This window comes from Ptiloglossa arizonensis, chromosome 10, assembly GCF_051014685.1.
Source record: "Ptiloglossa arizonensis isolate GNS036 chromosome 10, iyPtiAriz1_principal, whole genome shotgun sequence".
Classification (NCBI taxonomy): Eukaryota; Metazoa; Arthropoda; class Insecta; order Hymenoptera; family Colletidae; genus Ptiloglossa; species Ptiloglossa arizonensis.
Genome location: NC_135057.1, coordinates 13,632,510 through 13,656,556, shown reverse-complemented (window position 1 = coordinate 13,656,556; position 24,047 = coordinate 13,632,510). Strand labels below are relative to the sequence as shown.

The window sequence follows — 24,047 nt, the reverse complement described above, 5'->3', positions numbered from 1 at the left end:
TTGATTTTTCAGAGGAAGAAGCGGAAGAAAAGTATCGAAAGTCGGTCGAGTACCTAGACATTCGCCGTTACTACCATCGTAACTCTCGAATTTCGAAGACTTTGAACTTGGAAATATCCCATGAAAACACTCGACCCGTGAACTCTTGCGAACTCCTGGACATTGGACACTCCACGACGTTCGGAACTTTCGAACTTGCGATACCGTGTACTCGCGTGATCGATGAACTCGTTCCATCGTTCGAAAATAGAAATTTTTTATTCAATTCAATTTTACATTAATCGGAACTCGTGTTCCAAATTCGTGTCTTTCTTTGTTTGTACGTTTCCACATCCTAAAAGGGAGCTACGTTAAAATTGGAAAAATATTACCAAAATTAAATAAGGAAGTTTCTCTCGTAAAACATGAACTATGTTAATTTCTCTCGGAAATAAAAAATGCGAAGCTTTAAATTATATAACGGTAAAAAATCAGATAATATTAAAATCATTTGTATCGAGAGACTTTTTCTCAAGTTCGTAAAAGTTTCCAACGTTCTAGAAAACGAACGACTGGGGCAAAGTGAATGTTATCTAGATCCCGCTAAAACCCTAGAGTATCTCGAGCGTCTGAACAGAGTTATTTGCGCAGTGTATCGTTCCGAAATATGGATATCCAGCGATAAAGCTTTCCAGCGGAGTTGATAAAATGTTTTCGAAAATGGAGATAAAATACGATACGCGTTGGCCTGCAGCCACGAGCGTCAACAGAAGTACATTTTTGATTCGCATTATTTTCGATCCGTCCTTCCGTCGAGAGCTTCGTATTAACTTCTCCGTGGAAATCTCTGGTCCTGAGTTCCAGGAAGGAAATCGCAACCACATTAGGTCGCAACAGACAGTTCCATCTCTGGGTGCTTATCCAGTATCACGGTACAACAAAAGGAGAAGTTGTTCTCGGTGACTAAGCCCCGGCTTTAGACGTTCCGAACAGAACCGTTGCGTCGTGTTTTCCGCACGATTGTTTGTCGTTCCATCTTAGGATTATAAGCTTGTTTCCTTTAAACATCGCGATACTCTGGAACCAGTGATTCCTCGGAGCATGTTATTTACACGCTCTGGTCTTTCACAGTGGTAACAGAGTGCTTCCTGTAGCGGCGAACGTCTTCGTATTTGAATTCGTCCCAGCTTCTCGTCGAAAAAAATTGTTTTCCATCGATGAAACTTTCACGAACGTAGAAAAGTATCGTACCAAGCGACAGAGTCGCACTTGCGAAACATTTCAGTGGTTAAATTCGAGAGTATTCGAGACACTGGTATCGCAAAGTTCACTCTCGAGTTAACGGAGAAATTGTGCAAATTGTTCAAAAAGAAAAAGAAGAAAGAATATATCAATCTCCTTGGACGTTCTTGGAACTCTCGGTCGAAGAAAAGTATCCTTTGATGTTCTCCGATCGCTCGAGGAAGTTCCAAATTTGCCTCGTTTCGATATTCTCCGTTGGCGTAAATTTGTTTAATTCACCGCGCGGTTGCAACGCGGCACAAGTAATTCCTTGGCTCGTTCGAGATATTATTCAAGTCACTCCCAAACGTAGCGAGTTCGGTCCACATTAAAGGTACGCGTCTCGCAGCTGGTTTCCTCGTCGCGTCTCCGTTCGTTCTCAGGGACCGAGGTTGGCGTTATCGTCGATCATTTCGATCACGGAACACCGTCGAGGGAAAATATCGTCGACGTAGGACCGAAGTTCCAGCGAGAAATCGACGCTCCGTTCCCTCCACGACGTAATCACGGAGCCACTTTTCCCTCCCCCTTCTGAATTTTGTATTTCCGTTGCAAATAGGACCGCGCGCGAAGAATACACCGAGAGAACGCAGTCAAAAGAATCACCTTGGCTCGGAGCCTGCTGAAAAGATCCGTCTCTTCCCCGTCGCGGCGGAGTTACTATACCGGTCGAACGACGCGCGAAAAATCCACGAACACTCGGGATACAAATAAACTCAGGGATTCGGTTCACCCTCCTCTCGGAGGAGGATGTCTGGTCTACCGCGTTCTCCGTCCTCGTCGAGTAAATCAGTCTCCTACGACTTCCGGGAACCACGTCACGAATTTTCCGGTGTCTGTCCATTACGGGACACATCCACTTATGCGGACGTTTCTAAAGATTCGCACCGGTGTTACGGTACGTACGCTCTTCTTCGTGGAATTTTCAACTAATCGGAATAGATTAGCACAGTATCGTGTTATCGATGTTTAGAAACGAGTCGTAATTGTTTAATGTCATTCTGGACGAGTAGGAATTATTTAGCGTCGTTTTCCTCGAAAATTGGTCTATATTCAGGGATTCTTGGAAATCGCCTCCGTCGACGATTACAACTGTTCTTAAGACGCTCTTAAAAAAGTTTCCTTGTTTCCAAGATCATAAAATTAACTTCCCAGGTTCTTCTGGGACCACGGCTGACAAATTGTCGCAGGAATGCCACGAGTACCTCCTGTAAATAAACTGCAAAGTTTCTACAAAGGAAACTCTTATTTCGTTCGAAGAAAATTAATTTACACGTGTAGTCTCCGTTGCACTGCGAGTGCATCGATGCACTCTGCGGCGAAAAAGAAACGAAAAGACGTTGAAAATCTCTCTCGGCTCGATCGAACCCGTTAAAGGTACACTTGACGTAATAATCGATCTCTCCCCGTAGAAATCTCTCGACTCGTTCGGCGAATATCGTTCGGGACGTCGATAGGAGTCAGGTTGGCCACCTTGTCTTAAAATCTTCACCGGACTCGTTTCCCGCTGCAAAGCTATTTGCGTTTCGGACATGCGGGTTATTAGACTTCCGGTTTGCCGACGGCGTAATACCGGCGGAGAGCCGTCTTCTATGAACCTTGTCCGCAGTTTGCAATCAGTTTTGCGAAGCTCGATCGCGGCGAGTCCGGGAACCGTCGGTGGCTCCTTACAAAAGATTTTCGATCGGGAAAATTCCTTTGATGGCCGTTCGTACGGCCGCGTCGTATCGTCGGGTATTACACGGCTGCGTACACCGTGTTTGCGGACGATAGTCGACCGCATACGTTAGCTAAGACCCGATTCCTGCGGACCGTTCCCGAGAGCAAAAGCCAGATGGTATACTAACGAACCGTTTTAAATTCTCCGACCGAAATTTCATCTCCGCGGGAATTTCACGATGTTGTCACGGGTCGCTTTGACCCGTTCCCGAGTGAAATTCTGCGCGAGTCGCGCGAGCGTGTTTCGGTACGCGGGAAACGAGGTCGCCGGATGGTTAGGCTCGTTCTGATTTTCGACGCTGTTTCGTTTCGGTTGACCCGATGCGCAATGTTGAATGTTAATCGTCGAACCTGGATTTACGATAGGATTGCGCAGTTTTCTCTGGAAGTATCGACGCCGGTATCGAACGAGGCTCGAACAGCTCGAACTGCGTCCGGATAGAAAGGTAGACGGAGTCGAAACGAAAGCAATCTCGAAGAGGCCACGGAATCTCGTATTTTCGTTAACCTGAACATCAATTCACGATTGTATTTAAATTACCTCTTGTACCCCGCGCTCCATCGAACCGTAACCATCCCCCGTTGCTCGTCGTTCTCCATTTTCAAACCTCGTACCTTCGATTCGCCTCCAGAGGTGTGCCAAATGCATCTGAAACCTGGCCAAAGTCGAATTTTCTCGCATCGAGTTCCCTCGTTCCTTAGCGCATCGTCGTCGTATTTCTCTCCCGAAAGAATCTCTCACGGTGCAAATATTTACATCCAGAACTAAATATTCGCGACCCCTGAACGCGGGAGAGTCTCAATAGGACCTTAAAAGCTACCCCTAAACACGAACGCGCAATTCTCCTCTCTTTCTCTTTCTTTTCGACTCACTCTCCCCCCTGTCACTCTTTCACTTTGCCCCTCTTTCCCTCGTTTTTTTCTCTATCTCTCTGGCGCTCTAAGAAGACACCCCCTCTAACACGGATCCAATGCACCAGAAGCGTAAAATGTTCCCAGCGCGTCGACATTACGGTAATCCGATTGTCGCGTAACGCCACACCGCGCCACGCCGCGCCACATCGCGCCACACCGCGCCACGCCACGCCACGCCACGCCACGCCACGCCACGCCGTGCCCAAGCCGCGCCGACAGCGGATCGCCCGCTGCGCGGACCGATACATCCGCGCCGCTCTAATGAACCGCGAGCCACCCCGTAATTGCCGCCTGCAGTGCCAATGATTTAACGATCCTCCTTTTGACCGATAATGGACCATCGTCTCCATCCTTCCTCCCATACCGGCCGAAAGCAACCCTCTTCTCGTAGTAGGTATCCAACAGTCACGTCTGGACCGGTTTGCGCGATCGCTCGAATCAGCTGGTACCTGCCCCGTCGAAATTCAATTTGTACCGTTTCGTAGTCGGGGCCTTTGCTCGTTACGGTTTCGCTGCTGTACACATCGGTGAACGCCCGCAGCATTCACACACGCGCGCGCACACATCCCCGTGGTCCACCGATAAGCACTTTCGGGTCGATCCGCGGTTACTTCTTCAGAAGGAAAAAGCACCACGGGGCAGGATGGTGATGGTGGTGGTGGTGGTGGTGGACCCTCGTACCACGAGCGAGTGCATCTTCCACTTTCCTTTCTCCCTTTCATCCACCTTTCTTTCTATCCGGGAGCTTTCCACCGCGATGCACACGCTGCTCTCGTTTATTTCCCAAAGTAGTCGCTAATAAACGCTGCTCGACGGACACGAACTACCGTGCTCTGGCCTCGTAGCTCGATTGAAAGCCGATTGCACCACCCCTGAGCTACACATCGGGAATGTTTGCTGCGAGACCGGTTACTCGTTCCACCTATTTCGAACCCGGTGGTTCGAGTTCCTTCGCGATGCAACGATAATTGTTACTCCCGTTCATCGAGCCGCGAGAATCACCCGTCCACCTGTTCTCGATCGGTGAACGTCCAACCCTTTGGGGAAAGGGAATATTCGATCCCTTGCCGCGTGGCGTTACCCGCAGAGAGGGTTTCCATCGTTGGAGGCACACACGGAGGGACGATGAAAAAGTTTGCGCAAACTTTCGAGTCCCTGTTGGGACCGAGACGTGATTGACCGACCGAAGTTTTCGGGATTGGTGTTGCTTCGATAAATTGGTATCGTTCGGAACTCTCTGGAATCGAGTCGCTCGGAAGGGTGACTGATGAGAATTCCGGGGGTTGTTTCGCGGAAGTGACACCGGCTGGTTAATTGTATTTGAACGATCGGTTGCTTCAACGATCAGCGTCGTCGAGTAAATTGACCCTGAAACGTTCTCGAGTTCGATTGGGTAAAATGTATTTCGAATGTACGGAACGGGTGTTTTGAAATTTATAATGTAACGAGAGGAGTATAGAAGAGTAGAGCAGTCAGTTGCCCTAATTTGAAGTGTGGAAGAATAGTATATTACGACAGGACGAATGAAAAAGAATCTATGAAGTACACCAGAGGTGAGAAGGAGCTTTGAATCACTTTGGGAGTGTCTGGAGGCTTAAATTCACTGTCTTGAATATTTCGAAAGTTTGTAACGGTCTTGTGAATATTCAAATTGTTACTATTCCCAAGGGTAGACTTAAAAGACACCATTGCCGAATCTTGGTTTCACGTTCAGGAAACGTTGAACGGAATTGGTTAATGGTCACGACTGCGTCCATTGCTATCGAGCTTCGAAAATCGTTTCGTTACTTCGTAATGCCTTTTTTCCCCGACGGAAGGTTTCGTAATTTGTTTTCGCGCGTTGCCTTCGGCGCTTCCCAATCGAACGGCTGTTCGCTAAGCCGTTTATTTTCATACACCCTGGTTAGAAATAAGCGTATCCACGCAAACAGGATTAGTTCAAAAGTAAGACGGGAAGCGAGTTGGCTTCAATTAGGTAAGCGTACTTAGCGAAAAAAAAAAAACAGCTCGCGCGCAAAGTGGTTGAAAGGGAGCGTATTTTCGCACCCAAGATGCGAAGCTCTTTTCTGTTAATTCACTGTTTTCACCGGTTAAATTACTAATTATGCGCGATTCGCTTCTTCTAGTTGAAATAAACTCGAATTTACAAACGTGCAACTTACCGAACAATATCGAAGAATATTTGCAACTGAAAAATAAAATTGAAGGACGGCACAGCTTCGAACGCGGTTCGATCTATTTATTTTTTAAAGTTTCGACGGTCCACGTGAACAAGAATATAGCAAAAAAAAAGAATATTACTCCAATGGAAAGATACAAGTACTCGCTGCATCCTTCTTGATACTTTTTTTCAAATTATTTTTCCCCGTGAGTGCTTGCATTTTATCGTCCACTGTTTTTTCTTCGTTCCAGTCGCATCGTCGTACGGTGTTACCAACGATGATCCAAAGACTCGCTACGCGCGATAAACAAATTAAACACGATTCACCTGCTCGGGAAAGTATTCCGCGAACGTATCATCTAGACCGCGAAATTTTATTATTCGTGAAATTGCGATATAAATACGTGAACGCTATAACGCCGCGTAGAATTAAAACGGAAAGACGCGGTCCGATTAACGAGCAACGAAAAGACTCTCGGCGACCATAGCCGAGGACGAGGATGGTTGACGATCGGACATAAACGGGTTACGCTGGAAGGCGGGAATTAATTAGTACACCGTAGGAATCCTGTATCCTGGCCCGCGGCGAGAACCGCAACTCTTTATAAACGCGGCGGAGCCGGCTGAATTTTATTAACACTAAACCCGCGTGAACACGTACCACCGGGAAATATAACCGTTGTATATCGTATGTTGCAACGAGCACGATGAGAGATCACGCGATACCATAAAGCGATTTTACTCCCTCCGGAGTGAATAACTTTATCGTAAAGTGGTTAGCTCCGCGTCGCGCGGTTTTCTCCAAGCTGGAAACGCGATAGATGGTGGGCACCGTCGACCAAGCGAGGAGAGGTAGTTACAATCGAAACATCGAAACCGGTGGATAATTCCACGGAAACGATGAAACACGACGGTCTCCGTTGGTAGCCATTACGCGAGCTTTTCGTACGTTGTAATCGTCGATTCCCTTTCACGGTTTATGTTTGTCGCGACAGGGAGTCGAGGCCGGATACCGTTGGCGCTCCGATCGAAGAAATTAATCTCGTAAGGGTGGGTGCCGAGTCACGAAGATAGCCTTATTGGCTATTGTAACGAAAGCTAATGCGAAAGGATAATCGAGGCATTATATTTTACTACCGTTGCGGTCGTGTATCGTGGACACTTCTTGGTGATAGATTACGTGTACAGGAAGAGGGATACGTTACTTTTGCTTTCGATGAAATCACGTTTTTCTTTAATCGATGATAAAATCTTTTATTTCAGATAATTCGGTTCAGAACTTACGAGACGAGTGTAGTGAATTTTTTTATAGGTAGTTTAATTCTTGAATATAATTATATTTAGCAAATATTATATTTTCTTCACTTTTGAAATGTAAGTAGAACGAGAAGAATTGTTCTAGAGATTCGGCTCCGATATTGTCTCGCGATTGTTCATATTTGATTATGTATTTTTGAACAATTAATTGTTAGTAACCTTGATCATCTCACAGCTCTTGAAAATGTCAGAAATCTTAAATATTTTAATACCCTTGGGAAATAATCATCGTCGCGGTAGGATCCACGTGCAGTGTTGCGCGAAGTAGAAAAGGATCGTGCCCGATCAGACGTGTCAGTCAGCCACGTAGGCTTCGTCTAAGCAGACACATTCTACTTGCCGATGATACCGTATTCCCCTTAATCCGGAATCAATGTTTCTTTCTTCGTGAAACATTCGTACGATATTAATACAATACCAGACTAGACATTAGTTCAACTTTTAAGACCTTCGACCACTTCGGACACTTTCATTGGACGATCCAAATCTCACAATACACAATGATCGAAAACTTGTGAGCAAAAAAAAAAAATGCAAACGCTCGTTTCTACCCGTGATCCGCTATTAAATCGAGGCGCGACGAATGAACGCGCCAGTCCGAGCATCCTGATTCACGGTTCTTTCGCAAATAATGCATCGGGGCGTTGGGTCCATTTTCGTGAAATGCCCCCACGTGCTCCGTTTCCATTGCAACGGGTACATTCTTCCCTAACCCCCCTCCAGCCAACCGATTCTCACAATGCAGCCCGCGTTTCGACGCAGCTGGTGACTTACCGAGTCGCAGCTCGCAGACAGGCAGCGGGAAAATGCATTATTTACGATAGCATCGGGCGGAAGTGAAATCGTGTTAGCGACGGAATTAAAACCGCTCCAGCGTTGACTTCGCTCGCCTCGGCCGTGAATGCGTCTCGAAATCTTCGTGAAAGAGACTCGCGAGCCGTCGTGGAAATCGTCGAATCGAGAGAGAATCGCGCGGGAAATGCATCGACGAGCAGGGAACCCCGGAGTGAGCGCATTTTTCCCGCCAGCATTAGGGAATCCGACTAAGAGGACCGTTAACTAGGTGGCCATTGTTTCGGGATACGATTCCCCGCGGCTGACGGCCGTAAAGGATTTCATTCACGCCGAATAACTTCGTCTCGCACTTGCCCGATAAATTCAACTCGGCGCGATAAACTTGGAGAATTTCTTCTCCAAATAAACGAACCGTTCGCGCAACGCTGTATAAATTATACACGCTCCTTTCACGCCCGATGTCCCGTGGAAAACACGGACGAGAAAAACTGATGCAGTTTCACGGTGTACGTCGAGATGCATCGCGACCAGCGCGTTCCGTACTCCACGCTGGAGCCATTAACATCGTGAAATTTCAATTTCGTTCGGTGAGTGGTCACGGAATATTTATAGAAACGTTCACAATGCGCGATTACACGTCCATGAAAGCGATACTTCGTTTTAATTTCTCGACGTTATTTTAATTTCTCTTTCGGTTCTCGTCGAGTGAGAATTTTCGAACTGAATTTCAATTTTACACGACGCGAAGAAGAAAAAGAGCTTCCCTTAGAGGAATACGTGTCCATGAAATACGTTCCATCGTGGTAACAATGGTTCTTCCCCGTCCACGGACTGACCTGCGCGTACCCGGTGTATGCACGCATTCGCCAAAGAGTTAGGCAAGTTTAACGAGGTTCCACGAAGAGAAAGTGAGAGATAGGGATTGAGAGAGAGAGAGAGAGAGAGAGAGAGAGAGAGAGAGAGAGAGAGAGAGAGAGAGAGAGAGAGAGAGAGAGAGAGAGAGGAAGGGAGCCAAGCATTATCAAAGTTTCGGTAAACTTGCCGAAACTGTTGGGACGGACAATGCTTAGGCAGCTCGAGGACGAACCGGCAAAATTATAATCGACAACCTCTGGCGACAGTAACTCGTTATTTCCGGAAACGTTGGGAAACTCGCTCGTGTGCCCGCACAGGAAGAGACGATAAGGGCCTTGAACTTTCGGCACCCGTTCTGTCTAACAACTTCACCGGCGCGCGCAACTTTGTTTGTTCGAGAAACTTTGATTTCCGCGCACAATAGCCAACGAATTTCGCTTTGAACCCGGCGAGACGTATCAGAGAGCATTAATTTCCTAATTAACTCCGGAAGCACGGGATTTTCGATCGTGGAAAATTCGTAATCGCGGCTCGAAGTACACTCGCTTACTTGTACGCGTCGCGACTCGTGGTTAGCTTTATTCGCGAACTCGGGAGAATGGGTTGGAAACGAGCCGGTGTTTATACAACTCGCGGTATACAGTCCCCGTTTAATTCGCGGAAGAAATTTTAATTAACGATTCGATCCCCACGAACGCGAAGAACGGACGACGAGTTTGAAAGGTGAATCTAATTTGAAAAATGGACTCGTAAGATGGAATCATTTTGTAACGCGACTGTTGGATAAATTTGAAAGAAATTCATCGTCGTAGCGTAATCGTTGAATCGTGTCAACTGTTTCAAAGTTTTCAGAGTACACGCTTCTGCGGAGGGAAGACGAGTTTTCGAACCGGATACACGAAAGTAACGTTAAAATGAAAGGAACGATAAGTCTTAACTTAAATATTGCAATGCGGAGACGCGCGCGGTGCATCGAGATTCTCACGCGCGCTTGTAAAGACAAAGTGCCCACGGTTCTCGTTAAAATTCAAAGGTTGCGAAACAAGCGGAGAGGGCAAAATATCGAAAGACTCGAACGCAGTCGAGAAAACGTGCCTCGAGGGCGCGTGGAACCACTCGTTCGCCTCTGCAACTTTTCATCTTCCGTTGCGTACTTCGCGCATAAATAAACGTTCCTGCTGAATCGTTAACCGTCTCGTCGCTATTCAATACTCAATTGGACACGCACTTATATGGATCTCGGGCGTTTTACCGATGTACTCGAATACACTCGCGTGTTTTCCATTTCCTACCATTTGCATATAAACCTAATCACTTGCGTGATTCAGTTTCGGAAAAATAGAGCAAACGTTGCAAACTTTTTCGTGCAGGTACATCTCAAAGGAAATCGAAACCGATAAATTGATTCGAATGACTCGAACTTGCTACAATTTCGCGCGGACAATGTGTTTCAATTCTTGACGAGTATAGAAAGTAATTATTGATTTGCAACGAGAGTCAAAATGTGATGGTCGGAAGCTACGAGATAAATAAAGACGCATCGGTGCTGACTAATAACGATACCTGAAACTGCAAAATAAAAGTTATTTATACCGGCTAATAGTACTTGGAATTGCGAAGTAGAATTTACTGGTGGTCGACTAATAACAATAGTTCTAGTTAAGAATGACCAGTATCGAATGCAATACGTCTAGTTAAGAATAACCGGTATCGACCAGTAACGACACTTCGAATTACGGAATAAAAATTACTGCTCTCGATTATTAACCGTACTTCAGGTCGCAAAGAGTTAGCATTCACATTGTAGAATGCATTTGTATCGGGGGTCGGAACGAATGATAGAAAAATGCTGTTTCTCGGCGGTGAACGTGCTAAGAAACCGAATGCACGCTTTCTGCGAGTGACACGTAAGTCGACGTATCCGGTGCGTTCATCGGGGTAAATTAACCGTCTAAACAAGCAATCTCGTGAACGCTTAGGCGGACTGAACGCGTCGTTTCCGTGCACCGACAGCCAGAATTGTCCCGGATGGAACCGGGATACGACAGTCGAGACGAATTCGAGACTGCCGGTGGCGGTGTTACGCGCCGAATGAAAGCTGGATGTCAGGAATGGGAACGTGCGTCGACGAACGAATAATGTAATACATTCGACGAAGCGAAGCTACCATTGCGTCGTCGTCGTCGTCGTCGTCGTCGTCGTACGAGAAAGTGGATGTATCTTAATGCGGAGTTAGCGCGACAGCGGATAGTCCGACGAAAGCGGAATGCGCTACGCTCTCTTCGTTATCTCGTCGTCTGCAATCCCGTGTCGAGAACTGACTCACGCGTCGACCGAAACGCGCGTAATATTGATTCTTGCTCATTTCGCTGGTACGCGGGGACATTCGGTATGTATTACGTTGATTCTGCGGCGTTGTTCTCTAATAGAATTGTTCAATTCTACGTGGCTGGGGAGGATCGTCTCGTGTTCGAGACGAATAAATATACATTCGTGGAGAATTGAACCGCGATATTTGTAAAAGTGCCGCGCGACGTTACATCGAGAGATGTGTATTTACGAATGTTCTTGCGATACTGTAACGAGCTACTTCCGTGATTCTGTATTTCAAATGAGTCGTACACTCTCTTCGTTTCGGGAGGGTGAATATTTCATTTTCATACTTGGATTCTCGACCAATGTCTGGATTATTCGAACAGTGAATGTGCGCGAGTAATTCGAGTACTCGTGCAATAGTATTCGGATATTCGAATATTCGAATACTGAAATGTACGAACGGTGATATTCCAATAGTCAAATCTACAAATAATATTCCAATACTCGAAGTGCAAACGAAAAATAAATTATCCGCAGATTCGCGACCCCAATGAGAGCACGTTCCAACGTTTTCCATGGAGACGATTTCGGTCTTGCGTCCGCAGCTTGGCAATTTTCACGGCTCGGAATCGAGGTAACTTTTGACGGATTCCCCGCAGCGGGAGAATGACCGTCACAGAAGAAAACGATAACCAGGGTGCGTTGAAAAATTACGAGAGAAATAAAAGGCCGAGGAACACGGGTCGGTGCGTGCAGACAGGAGCAATCGTAGCGAGCTGCGAGCAAACGAGCGCTTTCTTTTTGTGACCCTCGTCACGAGCACGTTGCCAAGGGGTTCGTTAGCAGCGAGACACGATGATGCGCCGTGCACTGTTCCCTACGTTTTATGCATGAGCGTAAGAGCAAAATGCAGGTGGGGTTAGCGGCTCGTTTCTGAAAAGAACGCGCGTAGAACCGGCCGTCCAAGAAATCGTCGAGCTTTTAACAGCGAGATCTTGAACCGTTTACGACGAAGAATCGATCAAGCTTTTCTTCGGAATCCCCATCAGCGTTATGCAAATATCGTAGATTCGCGAAAGCTCGTAACGGTTGATTCGTGTACTCGCGATTAGGAACCGTTCACCGGGATCTTTAATTGGCAACGTTCGATGCTGGAAAATAATTGATTGTTACACGATTGCTTTGGTAATTGATGAGTACACGCAATCAGCACGGCAATAACAACCGTCTATCGATTAATCATCGCCGAGTTTAATCGATAATTACACGGAACGTTTGCAACGTGTAATCGCAAATTGGTAATTTGTAATTGTTCGAACGAACGTTCATTTTAGCTTTCATTGTTATTTTCTTTCCGTTTCGGTAGAGTAATAATTAACGAGTTAATCGTGTTTGATAATTGCTTCGATAGAAAATTTCAATCGACGCACGGAGTTCTCGAATGTTGGGCCGAAAGTTGAAATTCGACTCTATAGTTTCACGTGGTTGAATACAAAAAAAAAAAAAAAAAAATGGGTTAATTCGTGGTGGAAAAAAAAGAAAGTTCTCAGTCGACTTTTCAACAAATTCAGGATTGTACTTTTAAATACGGGAATAGGACTGAAACAAAGTGAACTCCCTCCAGCGGGAAAAGAACGGCAAGGGAAACGCGTGAAAGCCATCGCGGACTGAGAAGTCTTTTTCAATCCTTTTAACGAGATGACATACTTCTCCAGCGAACGTTTTTGCCGTTTGTTGTTGCGGCTTTAACGTTACCTGCTGCTGCTGCTGGGAGAGGTCGTAGGGCGAAAACTAAAATGTTAGTTGAATCCGACACGTTTCACTTGCCTGAAACAATTCCGGGTAGCTTGTATCAAATAAAGCGTAATTCCTCGTGTCTGTGTTCGTAGTTACCAACGAATTTAATATAAACTTTTTCATTAAACACGGTTCGCCCTTACAAAGCCTCCTCGATCGACAAATCGAACGGTTCCTCGGTCAATTTTCCGTCGATTCGATCGAAACACGCAAAAATTATTAATATACACGCTGTAAATATAAATTATATTTCCACTTGATTCTTTCCATTCGAATATGCCAAGAAATAATTACTAACCACGTACAATCTTCTTTCTTCCCTTTATTTTTCACAGAACGCGATAATATATATTGCACTCGAGTTTCTATACAACTTTTACATTTTCATTCGTCTCGTTCGTGAATGTTTCTCTATGTTTCTATCGTTCGACGTATATTCTCTACCTGCCACGTAAATCCACCAACGAGCGGTAAGTGTTGTCGCGCGAAAAAAAAAAAAAAATCCTACCTTTTAAATCAGCGGACCTTTGTTTTCATTCACTGGGAGGACCAGAAGTAACCGCTTACCGGAGCAGAAAATTGCATTTCGCTTTCAGGATCCGTGTTTGTCGGACATTTTATCTCGCGTCATTATTACCATCGCGGGCTCCCAAAATTTTGTGACACGTCGAGTTGTCACTTGAAGCGTTCATTCCTCCGAACACACCGTTTTATTTTTACCGAGAATACTCGATCCATTTGCATCCTGCGCCAGAAATTTCAATCGTGCGTTTTGAAAATTGTCGAACGCTTCGACTCGTTACTCAAATCGTCTATTCCTTCGAACACTGCGTTCTTCGAGAACACTCGATGCAGTTGCATCTTGCACCCGAAATTACAATCGTGCGTTCTGAAAATTGTCGAACACTTCGACTCGTTACTCAAATCGTCTATACCTTCGAACACTGGGCTCTCCAAGAGTACTCGATGCATTTGCATCTCGCGCCATTATCGTTATTGTGCGTTCTCGAAATTGTTGAACACGTCGGGTTGTTACTCAAATCGTCCATTCCTTGGCACCATGCGTTTCCTTATATCCGAGAGAACTCGAGGGATTTTCATCTCGCGTCAGAAATTACAGAGAAGAATCGCGCGGCGGAAGATCGACGGTATTTTCATTATGGAGAGTCGCGTCGTAGGGTCGCGGTGAAAGATAAAAGCGTATGCTTTTTCGCGGGTGAGGGACCACCGCGGGTAGGCGTACACGTGCATACACGTATCCGTGAAAGTAACCGGGCGCGGTGGTGTACCAAAGTATAAGGTACTCGGTCACAAACGTGCCTGAAATGGTAACGTAATAGCGATGATAAATTTCGTTTCTCCTCCTCGCGCGGCCGTGGACTTGAATTTCACCGATACCGTGATAAAGATACCCGCCGCGGCTTGTTCAGCGGGGTGGCAGTGAAATATTTCCACGCAATTTACATCGTCTGCGAAGTCCACGGGTCCCCTCCCACTCCCCCGAGCCGCTCGCGCGGAGAATACGTAATGTCCGAGCGGTTCCACGCTTCGGCCGTCTATTTTACAAATTACCCCACCCGATCGTATCGCGAAACTTGCGAACAGGAGACTTTTGCTGTTGAAGCTGGCGTGTGTGGTCGACTGTATCAGCGGAAACCGACGAGGTGTAACTCACCCGCTACGAAAACGAATTATTTTCCTCCAAACGAACGGGAATCCTACCTCGTATCGACCAGAGAGTACGAATTCTAACGGGAGATTAGCGTTGAATGGTTCACTGTGTCAGTGGTACGCGACGCCGGGAGCAACCCAAGATCTTCGAGGAATTATTTCGGTCGGAACGAGTTGAGATCCAAGCTTGTATCGATACGAGAATATGAATTGTAACGAGAGGTTTTCGTTCGAAGCGCGAGGCCCAATGCGTTAGCGATACATCACGGGGAGTAAGCTAACCTCTTCAAGAATGATTTATTTTAGTAGCGACGATAAATCTGATCCTATATCAGAGCGAATACGGATCCAAACTTACACCGATACGAGAATATTCCAGTCGTAAAATTAGTAGAAAATTAGTTGTTATATACGTCTGAGAGGCGGACTTGTTAAAGAGCTGGTAAAGACTTGCCATTTGCGATACGACTCGTTAGGATATAGCGTTTCCACTTTCGGTGGTTTCCTCGTGAGCTTTTCTCGTTAAATCTGCCTTTGTGTCGGCGCGATGCTCTCTGTACAGAAGCGTTGCTCTCTCAAAGTATAATTTTACTCGCTTATCCAATTCTCACGAAGTCCAGCTTATGTCTCGTAGTTCGTAGGATCATCGGTTTCAATTAGTGCAATTTCTTCGCAGACGACGGATTTTGCGTTCCCTTGTACTTTTCCAATTTTCGTATAAATTTCCATCGAGTTCTGAAACATTACGTCACGTTTCGCCTTCGTCGACGTCTCGTGACTCCTCGTCGCGCCAGGAACACCAATTACGGAAAACAGAAATAATTCGATACTTAATGGGACATAAAATAAAATTCACGGCTTCAAGTTGGAACGTTAAATTTACTCCGCCAACAGGGACAAGTCGCACTTTAATAACTTTCGAAACTGGTGAACTCTGTTCAGTCGATTCTTTTGCAAAAGTTCCAGAAGATAGTTAATTTCTTTTGTGAAACGCAATTAAACTTTGCAAAGACGAAGTAACGTGGTTTCAATTTCGTTGAAGTTTCGATCGAAATTTTCTGTCGATCGATACCCAGAAAATGGTAAAATAAATACCGATCGAAAAACGACGAAAGGTGAAAGCGTTCGTTACTCGAAGATCGAAACTCCCGTTTCATTCTATGCGCTTTCATCGCGCGATTCTTTTCTTCGCGATGAAATATTCCCCGCTAACCGTCGGTTTCAACGCGATTATAGCTAGTGGCAAGCTCTGGAAGATTAGCGGTTAGCGTGGCCAACGATCCGCGCCTAGATGTCGGTTGAACGCTGTCTCGATTTTTAAATTCGATAGACCCTTAACTGGAATCGTTCTTGTGGCGATAAATTACGGCCGGAATTAAACGAAACGGTCGCGACTGTTGAGAGCGGAATATTTTCGGAAGACCGGGCAAAGCGGAAATATAGAAACGGAATGAGAATGGGCGTTACAGGGATTACCGAGATTGCGTGGCGAAAGGATTATTCAGATTACCCGGTGAAATATACCGAACCGAAAGATTTGCTTCCGAGGACGAGTCTGATTTATGCACCTACCCAATTAACTTAACCTTTGAATGGAGACGGATGTAGGAGCTCGACGTCAAAAAACAAATGGAGTACATATTTTTCGAGTTGTACCGAGAAGAAGTGTACACGAAAACGTGAACGGCAGCCAACACCGTCGAACGTGTTCCCGAAGCGTTTGTTTCGTTGAAAATTGACTTAGCAAGTACCCTCGAAACTAAATCTCGAACCTGCGCGAACCTCGGCCGTGTGTACGACGGAAATTTACTATTCACTTATGATAAAGCGAAGCGTGCCGCACAGGTCCGACGTTACACGTTGGAAACTATTTCCTTGGTAACTTAGGGATAATTAGAAGCACTGTGGTGCTAAGATAATGGGGTACTGGTAATTGGACATTGGGTATTGGGATATTAGGATGTCAAGATAATGGGATATTTAGTGCTATTGGGGTGTCGAAATATTACGGCACCGGGGGAACGGTATATTTGGTCACTGGAGGAAATTCGGGACATTAAGCATCGGAACATTGAAACAGTGGAGCACTGGGACTTTAAGACATTGGACCCCACTTACGGAACGTGTCGCTGACTTTGAATAGTATTCGCAAATTACCAATTACCAAATATTTCTTCGATAATGTATCATAAATTTTAGTACTTCACTCAACGAAACTTGTACTCGGGTTCGCGAATAAAAATCAGGGTGACGTACATCGTGGGCCTTACGTTGCTCGTCAGGCCTCTCGTGCAATTCAATTTGAGAAACAAAGACGTCATACGCGCAAGCCTCGTTACTCTTCGTCCCTACGGTACAGAACTCGCATTCGCGTGCAAGTATCGAGGTGACATACATCGTGGGGCCTTGCCGTGCTCGTGAGGCCCCTCGTGCAATCCAACTCGAGAAACAAAGAGGTCGTACGCGCAAGCCTCGTTACTCTTCGTCCCTACGGTACAGAACTCGCATTCGCGTGCAAGTATCGAGGTGACATACATCGCGGGGCCTTACGTAGCTCGTGAGGCCCCTCGTGTAATCCAACTCGAACCCGTGGCTCTCGATGGAGAGCAAAGGGCTAAATTAACCGACGATGTCGGTCCATTGCAGGTTACCAGCGCGGAAATATAACACCACGAGGAGGGCATCAGAGCGTGGAGGGGGGAGTTCGAAACGTGACTCTCGCGGCTCACGATTCGCGCATTCTGGCCGCACAAACACAAAGCGTCGCGAAACCGCGTGCGCGCCGAGCTGAAATGCCGTGCATAGTTGTCGCGGTCAGATTTACAGCGTATTTTCTACGATTATGGGAGACGCATGGTATGCTCCGGCCTTGGACAATCGCGATGCCCGTCGATTTATTCCCTCGCCTCCGATTCTTTTTTCTTTCTTTCTTTTTTTTTTTTTTTTTAACTCTCCTCTCGCTCGACCCGCGCCAGATGAGATTCACTACACGCCGCGGACGCGCATTTGCATACGCTACCGAAGGGTGCGCGGTCGCATTTGTCATTCCGTATCGCCACCGTGCAACCGCGCTCGCGCACGATTTTCATGCCACGCTCGATATTAATCCCGGGGACTCGCGCGACCGGAAAACGCGGCTAAGTCGCGAGCGGTACGCGAAAATTGCTCGATGGTTCCCTGGGGACACTCCGAGGTGTCTGAATTCGTTCGACGAAAATAATTGACAGATTTCCGGGAGAAACGGGAAGAATCGCGCTTGGGAAAATATTTTTTTAACGAGAAAATATTACCAACAGGGAAAATAGAAGGAGAGGGACGGAGGAAATTGTACAATATTTCGACTTGGGTTCGATGAAAAATTACCAACAGCAGGAACGAGGAATAAATTAGGATGTAGAGAAATTGATGGTTGTTCTTCGGAGTCGAGAACGTGGAACATTTTATTTTTTATTTAACGAATTCAAGTTTGAAACGCGTTAGCGATTTAATTTGAAATGTAGGAAAAATTGTACAGGTGCGAGTTCAGTTTTTGTTGGATTTTTATCTAGATGAAACGTTTCTCGTTGTTCTTTATCCGAATGTGTTTCTGTAGGGGTAATTTTCATTGAAATTGGGCAATCTTCTTCGCGGCAGGAACGAATTTTTACATGGAAATTCAAAGCGGAGGTCGCGGCGTGTTTGATGGGGTTTGTTGTTCACGGTTGTAAACTTCCAGGGATCTTGCGCCAAAGGCGGTTATCGGCGCGTCGGAGGAAGAAGGTCGTTACTATCCTGAATCGGTGATCAGGCTGAACGAGTTCAGGGAACTGGATGTCAATATTACATGCATAGGGTAGTAAAAGCATCCCGGGATTTAGGAGCGCATAGTATTTGAAACGAGCGAAGAATATCGTAGGTGTCAGAACCAGTATAAAATATGGGCAGGAAAATCGTTTCCGAGTGAAAAACAATTTTATTTCATTACCGAAGCACGCGAGACTCGATTTAAATATTATTAATATTACTCGATTGATGATACACCGTTCGAAGTAATTTTTTCATTAGATAATTTCGTCTCTGTACGACCAGCCAAATATTTTAAAAGCTGAATTTTATCACACGAGTTAGACATCGAGGAAAAATATTATTCTATTAAATATACAGTATCACTTTCGTCTCTGAAACTCGATTTAGATGATGATGTCAAACGGTGAAAAACCAAGCCAGTCGGTTTTTAAAAAAGGGTATACAATTATGTATTATTTATCTTTCTCATCGAACTTGTTACTTTTTTTCGAAACCATCGATCGTCCCCTTGGAAAATTCGTCCATTTTCGGTAGTCCGTTATAAACAATTCGTGGTGCGCGGGACACAGTCGAAAACACTGCTTCGACCCGATAATTTAATTTCGACGTTCCCGCGATTCCTCGGAATTCATTGTTTCCATGTACTTTAAAGCATTCCATTCAAATATTGGTCGTTCTCCGCACAGCACATGGATCAAGTACCTACCCATAATATTAGTTTCTCGCTAATCTAATAAGCATTAGTTAGAGATTATTGCTATAATTTAAACAGTACCGTATCAATTCACCGTCTAGTTATTGCCTTTGACGCAACGATAATTCGAACAAATGAAACTTCCGTCCGTTGAACGATCGAATGCACGAACTATGTTTCTCTCGGCGAATTCATTGACGTGTTTTTCCAATGGTGCACGGAATAATCGAAATACCATTTGTTTCCCTAAAAGTGTAGCACCCTCGATCTGTAACACGATTACATCGATTTGCCGCCGATTTATCGATTTCCAAATATAGTACATTAGCCAGTTGATCAATAACGTACGAATATTACTTCCGCGTATTTCGATTATAGATTCGCGTGGTTTCAATCGAATTTTCATAATCCCGTCTCGCTGCAAACTAAACGTAGCTCGACGTTTCGGCTTTAAAAAAAACAGTCGAACGTTGTTTGCGTCTCTCGATAAAATAGGTGACACGTTGATACGTCCAAAACTGAATTATGATAAAATTTCGTCAAATCGTGAACACTGTTTTTTCCCCCAGAATTTATTAACGCGGGATTCGATAAATCCTGTCGAAAAATTGATAGAGCGTGTTCTGTAAATTGAAATTAAAATATTAAAAAAAAAAGAAAAATAGAAAAAAGCCTCGATAAACTCTGCTCAAGGAACTCGGCGTAAATTATCTGCTCATTTTTTGACACGACGTTTTAAACGCCCGGTGCATTTTCTTGCGAGGATTCTCTACTGTAAAAACATTTTGCATCGACATTTTTTATATGTATTACATATATTACGCGTTCGAAAATTAATGGAGAGAAAGCGGAGGCATTGATAAACCCCAGGAGGCATTAAACAAAGAATAAGAGAAGAAATGGATATGCTTACTTCGTAGTTTTTCGATCGGTTCGAAATTGAATATTGAAATTTTTCCCTACGTTTCGGAAATTCAACGAAAGATATCAATACAGGTTACAAAACTTTCCCGTTGTTTGACTTCACCTGATTCGAAGCCGACCGAAAGTAATCGACCGACTCAATTTTCGTAACCAATGAAACGAATCATGGTAAAATTTGGAAGGATCGCGCAACCATCCGGTAAAATCACACACGGCCATGATCGTGGAAAAATTCCAAACTCCCCGCGTAATCTTTGCAACCCCGTCCTCTTTCCTTAAAAGCCGATCCCCTTCCCCCGATGATAACCGGGGTCTGTAAGGGTGAACCGCTCCAAAGGATCCGCAATCTGGCAAGAGGGAACCGCATTTTAGTACCAAACAAAGCGTATCGCGTGGAAAGATTGATTTAGCCTCGGGCGAATTATGGCCAATCAATATGTTGAATAAACTACCCTCTCTTGGAATTACCGTCGGCGGTGGTTCGCGTCTCAGAGGCCGCGTGTTCCCTTCGTTTAAAACGCTCGAGTGAAATCTGAAAACGAACTTGCCCCGGTATAAAACCTACAAAAGCGTAACCTCGACGGGACGAAAAGGGTAAGGAGCGGAAAGCGGAGCGAGAGGAGTGGCAGAGTAGGGGGTAGAAAGAGGGTGCAAGGCGGAGTATGGCAAAAGTTACTCGCCGGAAAATATACACCGGCGCTTTTAGGAAGTTCGGATTATCGGAAAAGCGGCTTCGAAACGCGAGTTACTGCCAAGGCGGATCCTCGTGAAAACTCAGCCGCGAAGTTGCTCCTCGGGTCGATTCGGCCATTGGAGAGCGGACGGCCGTGATAGTCGTTTTCCACGTAAAAGCCCTACCCTGTTGGGAAAGCTATACCGATGGTCGAACACAACCGTGTGCCCTTGGTGCGGCAAGTTTTGAATTTCAGGTGCACAGCCGGCTGGATAGCGCCCCCTTCGTGGTGTTCGGTTTCTTGCTACCTCGTCCTCGTTTTTGGTAACCGACGATGAACGCGGACCTTCTCTGGAGTCGATTGATCGAGGAAACTATGGTCGTGTTTCTTTCGACGTTCCCGGTCTGCGAGAATAAGAGAGACCCGGTAGAGTCTTTAACCTTTTGCACTCGGTTACATTGTAATTTAGAGAATTGTTCTCGGGATGGTATCATTGTGAGAAATTAATATTTCCATTAGTTGTGGATTGGATAGTTTCTCTTTGCACCGTCTTAGCGATATATTCTTGTGGAATTTATTCTTGCAATATAATTCACAACTGTCTCCTCTGTAAAGTGCACTGCCAGTGCAACAGGCATTTCGAGTGCAGTGGGTTAACCCTTTCGCTACAATGGACAAGATATCTCGTTTTCAGTTCTGCATCGACGATATTGTGGTGGCGAGATATCTCGTTCACAGAGTCGTATCGGTGACATTGTGTGACAAAAGGATTAACGCAATTGGGACAGTTGCTAGTATCAATGCAGAAATCGTCGAGGAGTCGGTGGACCCATGAGAAATACTTTAGGCGAAAGCTGGTTGCAGCCAAGGATCCTATTGTTGTTCCTTAAAACTAAACAGAGACCTCGAAGATCTCGTTTCCAGCAATACGAACATTGTCTAGAAAATAGGGACAAACGAACAAAAATAACGAGAAAATCCTATCACGTATCAGCAATAAATCGCTAAAAAATGAACTTTGAAAATATAGGCGTATGGATATGCAACTTGAAGGTTACGATTCGCGAACAAGTAAGGTAATATTCTCACATCGAAAGGGTGAGAATTACCCCTGACGGAAGGGGTACATCGCTGATTCCGACTCTAGGAATTTTTACCATTGTGCTCCGTTCGCTGAGGATTGAAAAATCAAGAAAAATATGTGGCCGTTATCGGTGTTATCCGCACCTCGGTAATGGAGAGAATGACGTTCGCTCGGAAATATGACTGAAAATATCAGTAACACGAAGATAGAACGTATGACCGCGATATTTTATGGGGTTTCATGACCGCGATAATGGTGCTTATAGACCTTACGCGACACGTTCGATTTATAGGCAACGTCAACCGATATTCTACCGGGACAGATTGCAATCTAACATTCTAATGGAATCCGAAGCGAAAATCGTAAACGGGACACGGCCGCTTTCAGAGCGCTCGAGCGCTATCGAAATTAATGATGGTGATTGATTTACGTTTAACGGAGAACGCCACGAAGACGGATTTCAATTACCGTCCGTTACATTTATTGTCCGGTTATAAACTGTTCCGTTCCCGAGTCGCGTTACAATTTTGGTAAGAAATTTAATTAAATCCTAATGATCGTTACGCCGCAATTATTGTTCATCGTGGAATTTAAAAACTTGTTTCTATAAATAACACGTAACCCGGAAAACGCGAGGAAACGAGTACATTCAGGGAGTACGTTTCAACAGTAGCGAATAATAATTACGTACAATATTAAGTACAACGTTATTTCGCTGTTCCGAATAACTTGGATTTAATTTTCCACGAACCGTGCACGCAGCCATGAATTTTCCAAAATTCCAAACATCCTACACTGAACATTTCGGGATACGGCAAATTTACAAATTTTTGTTTAATCGATGAATCAGTAATAGAGCAATATTTGAACAATTATATCGACACTCGCGCTATATTAAATTCCATATCAATTCCATTACCACGTCATCGAAAAATTCCCTATCGTTTTTTTTTTTACCGCGAGTCGTTTATCTTCCACCGTTTCTGGACATTAATGGAAACCAAACAACAATCGTTCCGTGTCACCCGATTGTTACGTCGACGAAAACAATGTAGTCGCACCAAGGTCGATCCAAGTCCGTTTATTTATATTTTCCACCGGCAGCGAGCTCTCGTTGTGTTAACGTCGCGACGGATGCATGCAAATTTCCAAGGGAAAGTCGCGTAAAAGGAAATAGCGATTTACCGAAGAACCGATTAATCAACTAGGATGAAACTGCTCGTCGTTTCGTTCGAGCAATCCCCTGTTCTTCGGTACGGTCCATTACGTCATTGAAGTTCGAGTTGCGTTAGAATCCCGTATGCAAACGACTTGAGGGAATCCGGTATTACAGGACGAAGTAAAGTATCCCCCTAAAACACCGTGGCATTGTAAGGGTAACGATCACGGTCAATGAATGACTACCTGTGTTTCAGGCGTACGTTGATTTGGTGAAAGCCTGGGGCTGGAAGAGCTTTACCATCATCTACGAGAACAACGAAGGGTTGGTACGGCTGCAGGAGCTCTTGAAGGCACACGGACCCAGTGAATTCCCTATTACGGTCAGGCAACTCAGCGAGGGCTCCGAGTACCGGTGAGTTTTCTCTACCTCAAAAGAATACAACCTTTGTACGGGCCAATCACGCGTCCTCGTCTAATTAAAGGTTCATTTTATTCATTGTGTAGCGGCTCGAAACGCACACGCGCGGCTCACGTTACACTTTCCCCTGTGACGAATCGTTTTCAATCGCCGGCAATGACGAAATTTCTTTAACACTGGAACTACCGACGATGAACGTATTATTGTTTGTATTCTATACGTATTTTTGAAGTTTAACGGGGAAAGAGGAAATTAATATACCATTAGGTGTCTATTTTTGTAATTGTCGATGAATATTGTAGGGAAAGACATCGTTGATGATCGAGTAATTTTTAAAAGAGGTTTCAAATAAGTTACATTTACCCCTTTGGTAGTTCTAGTGTTAAATATACCGGGTACGATTCGTCGAATGCCACCTGAATTGTTAGATTGTACGAGAATACATTTAATTGTATAAATATATAACGAGGATTGTATAAATATATAACGCGATAATTAGT

At 45.1% G+C, this 24,047-nt stretch overlaps 1 protein-coding gene across 3 annotated transcripts in view; it reads left to right on the top strand.

Moving 5' to 3' along the window:
- Positions 1 to 24,047, top strand: part of Kair1d (Kainate-type ionotropic glutamate receptor subunit 1D) — a 218,437-nt gene that overhangs the window by 90,063 nt on the left and 104,327 nt on the right. For all 3 annotated transcript variants that reach the window (XM_076322320.1, XM_076322319.1, XM_076322317.1), the window contains exon 4: positions 23,384 to 23,541. In XM_076322320.1, coding sequence (XP_076178435.1) covers positions 23,384 to 23,541 — 158 coding nt within the window. The remainder of the gene's footprint in view (positions 1 to 23,383; positions 23,542 to 24,047) is intronic.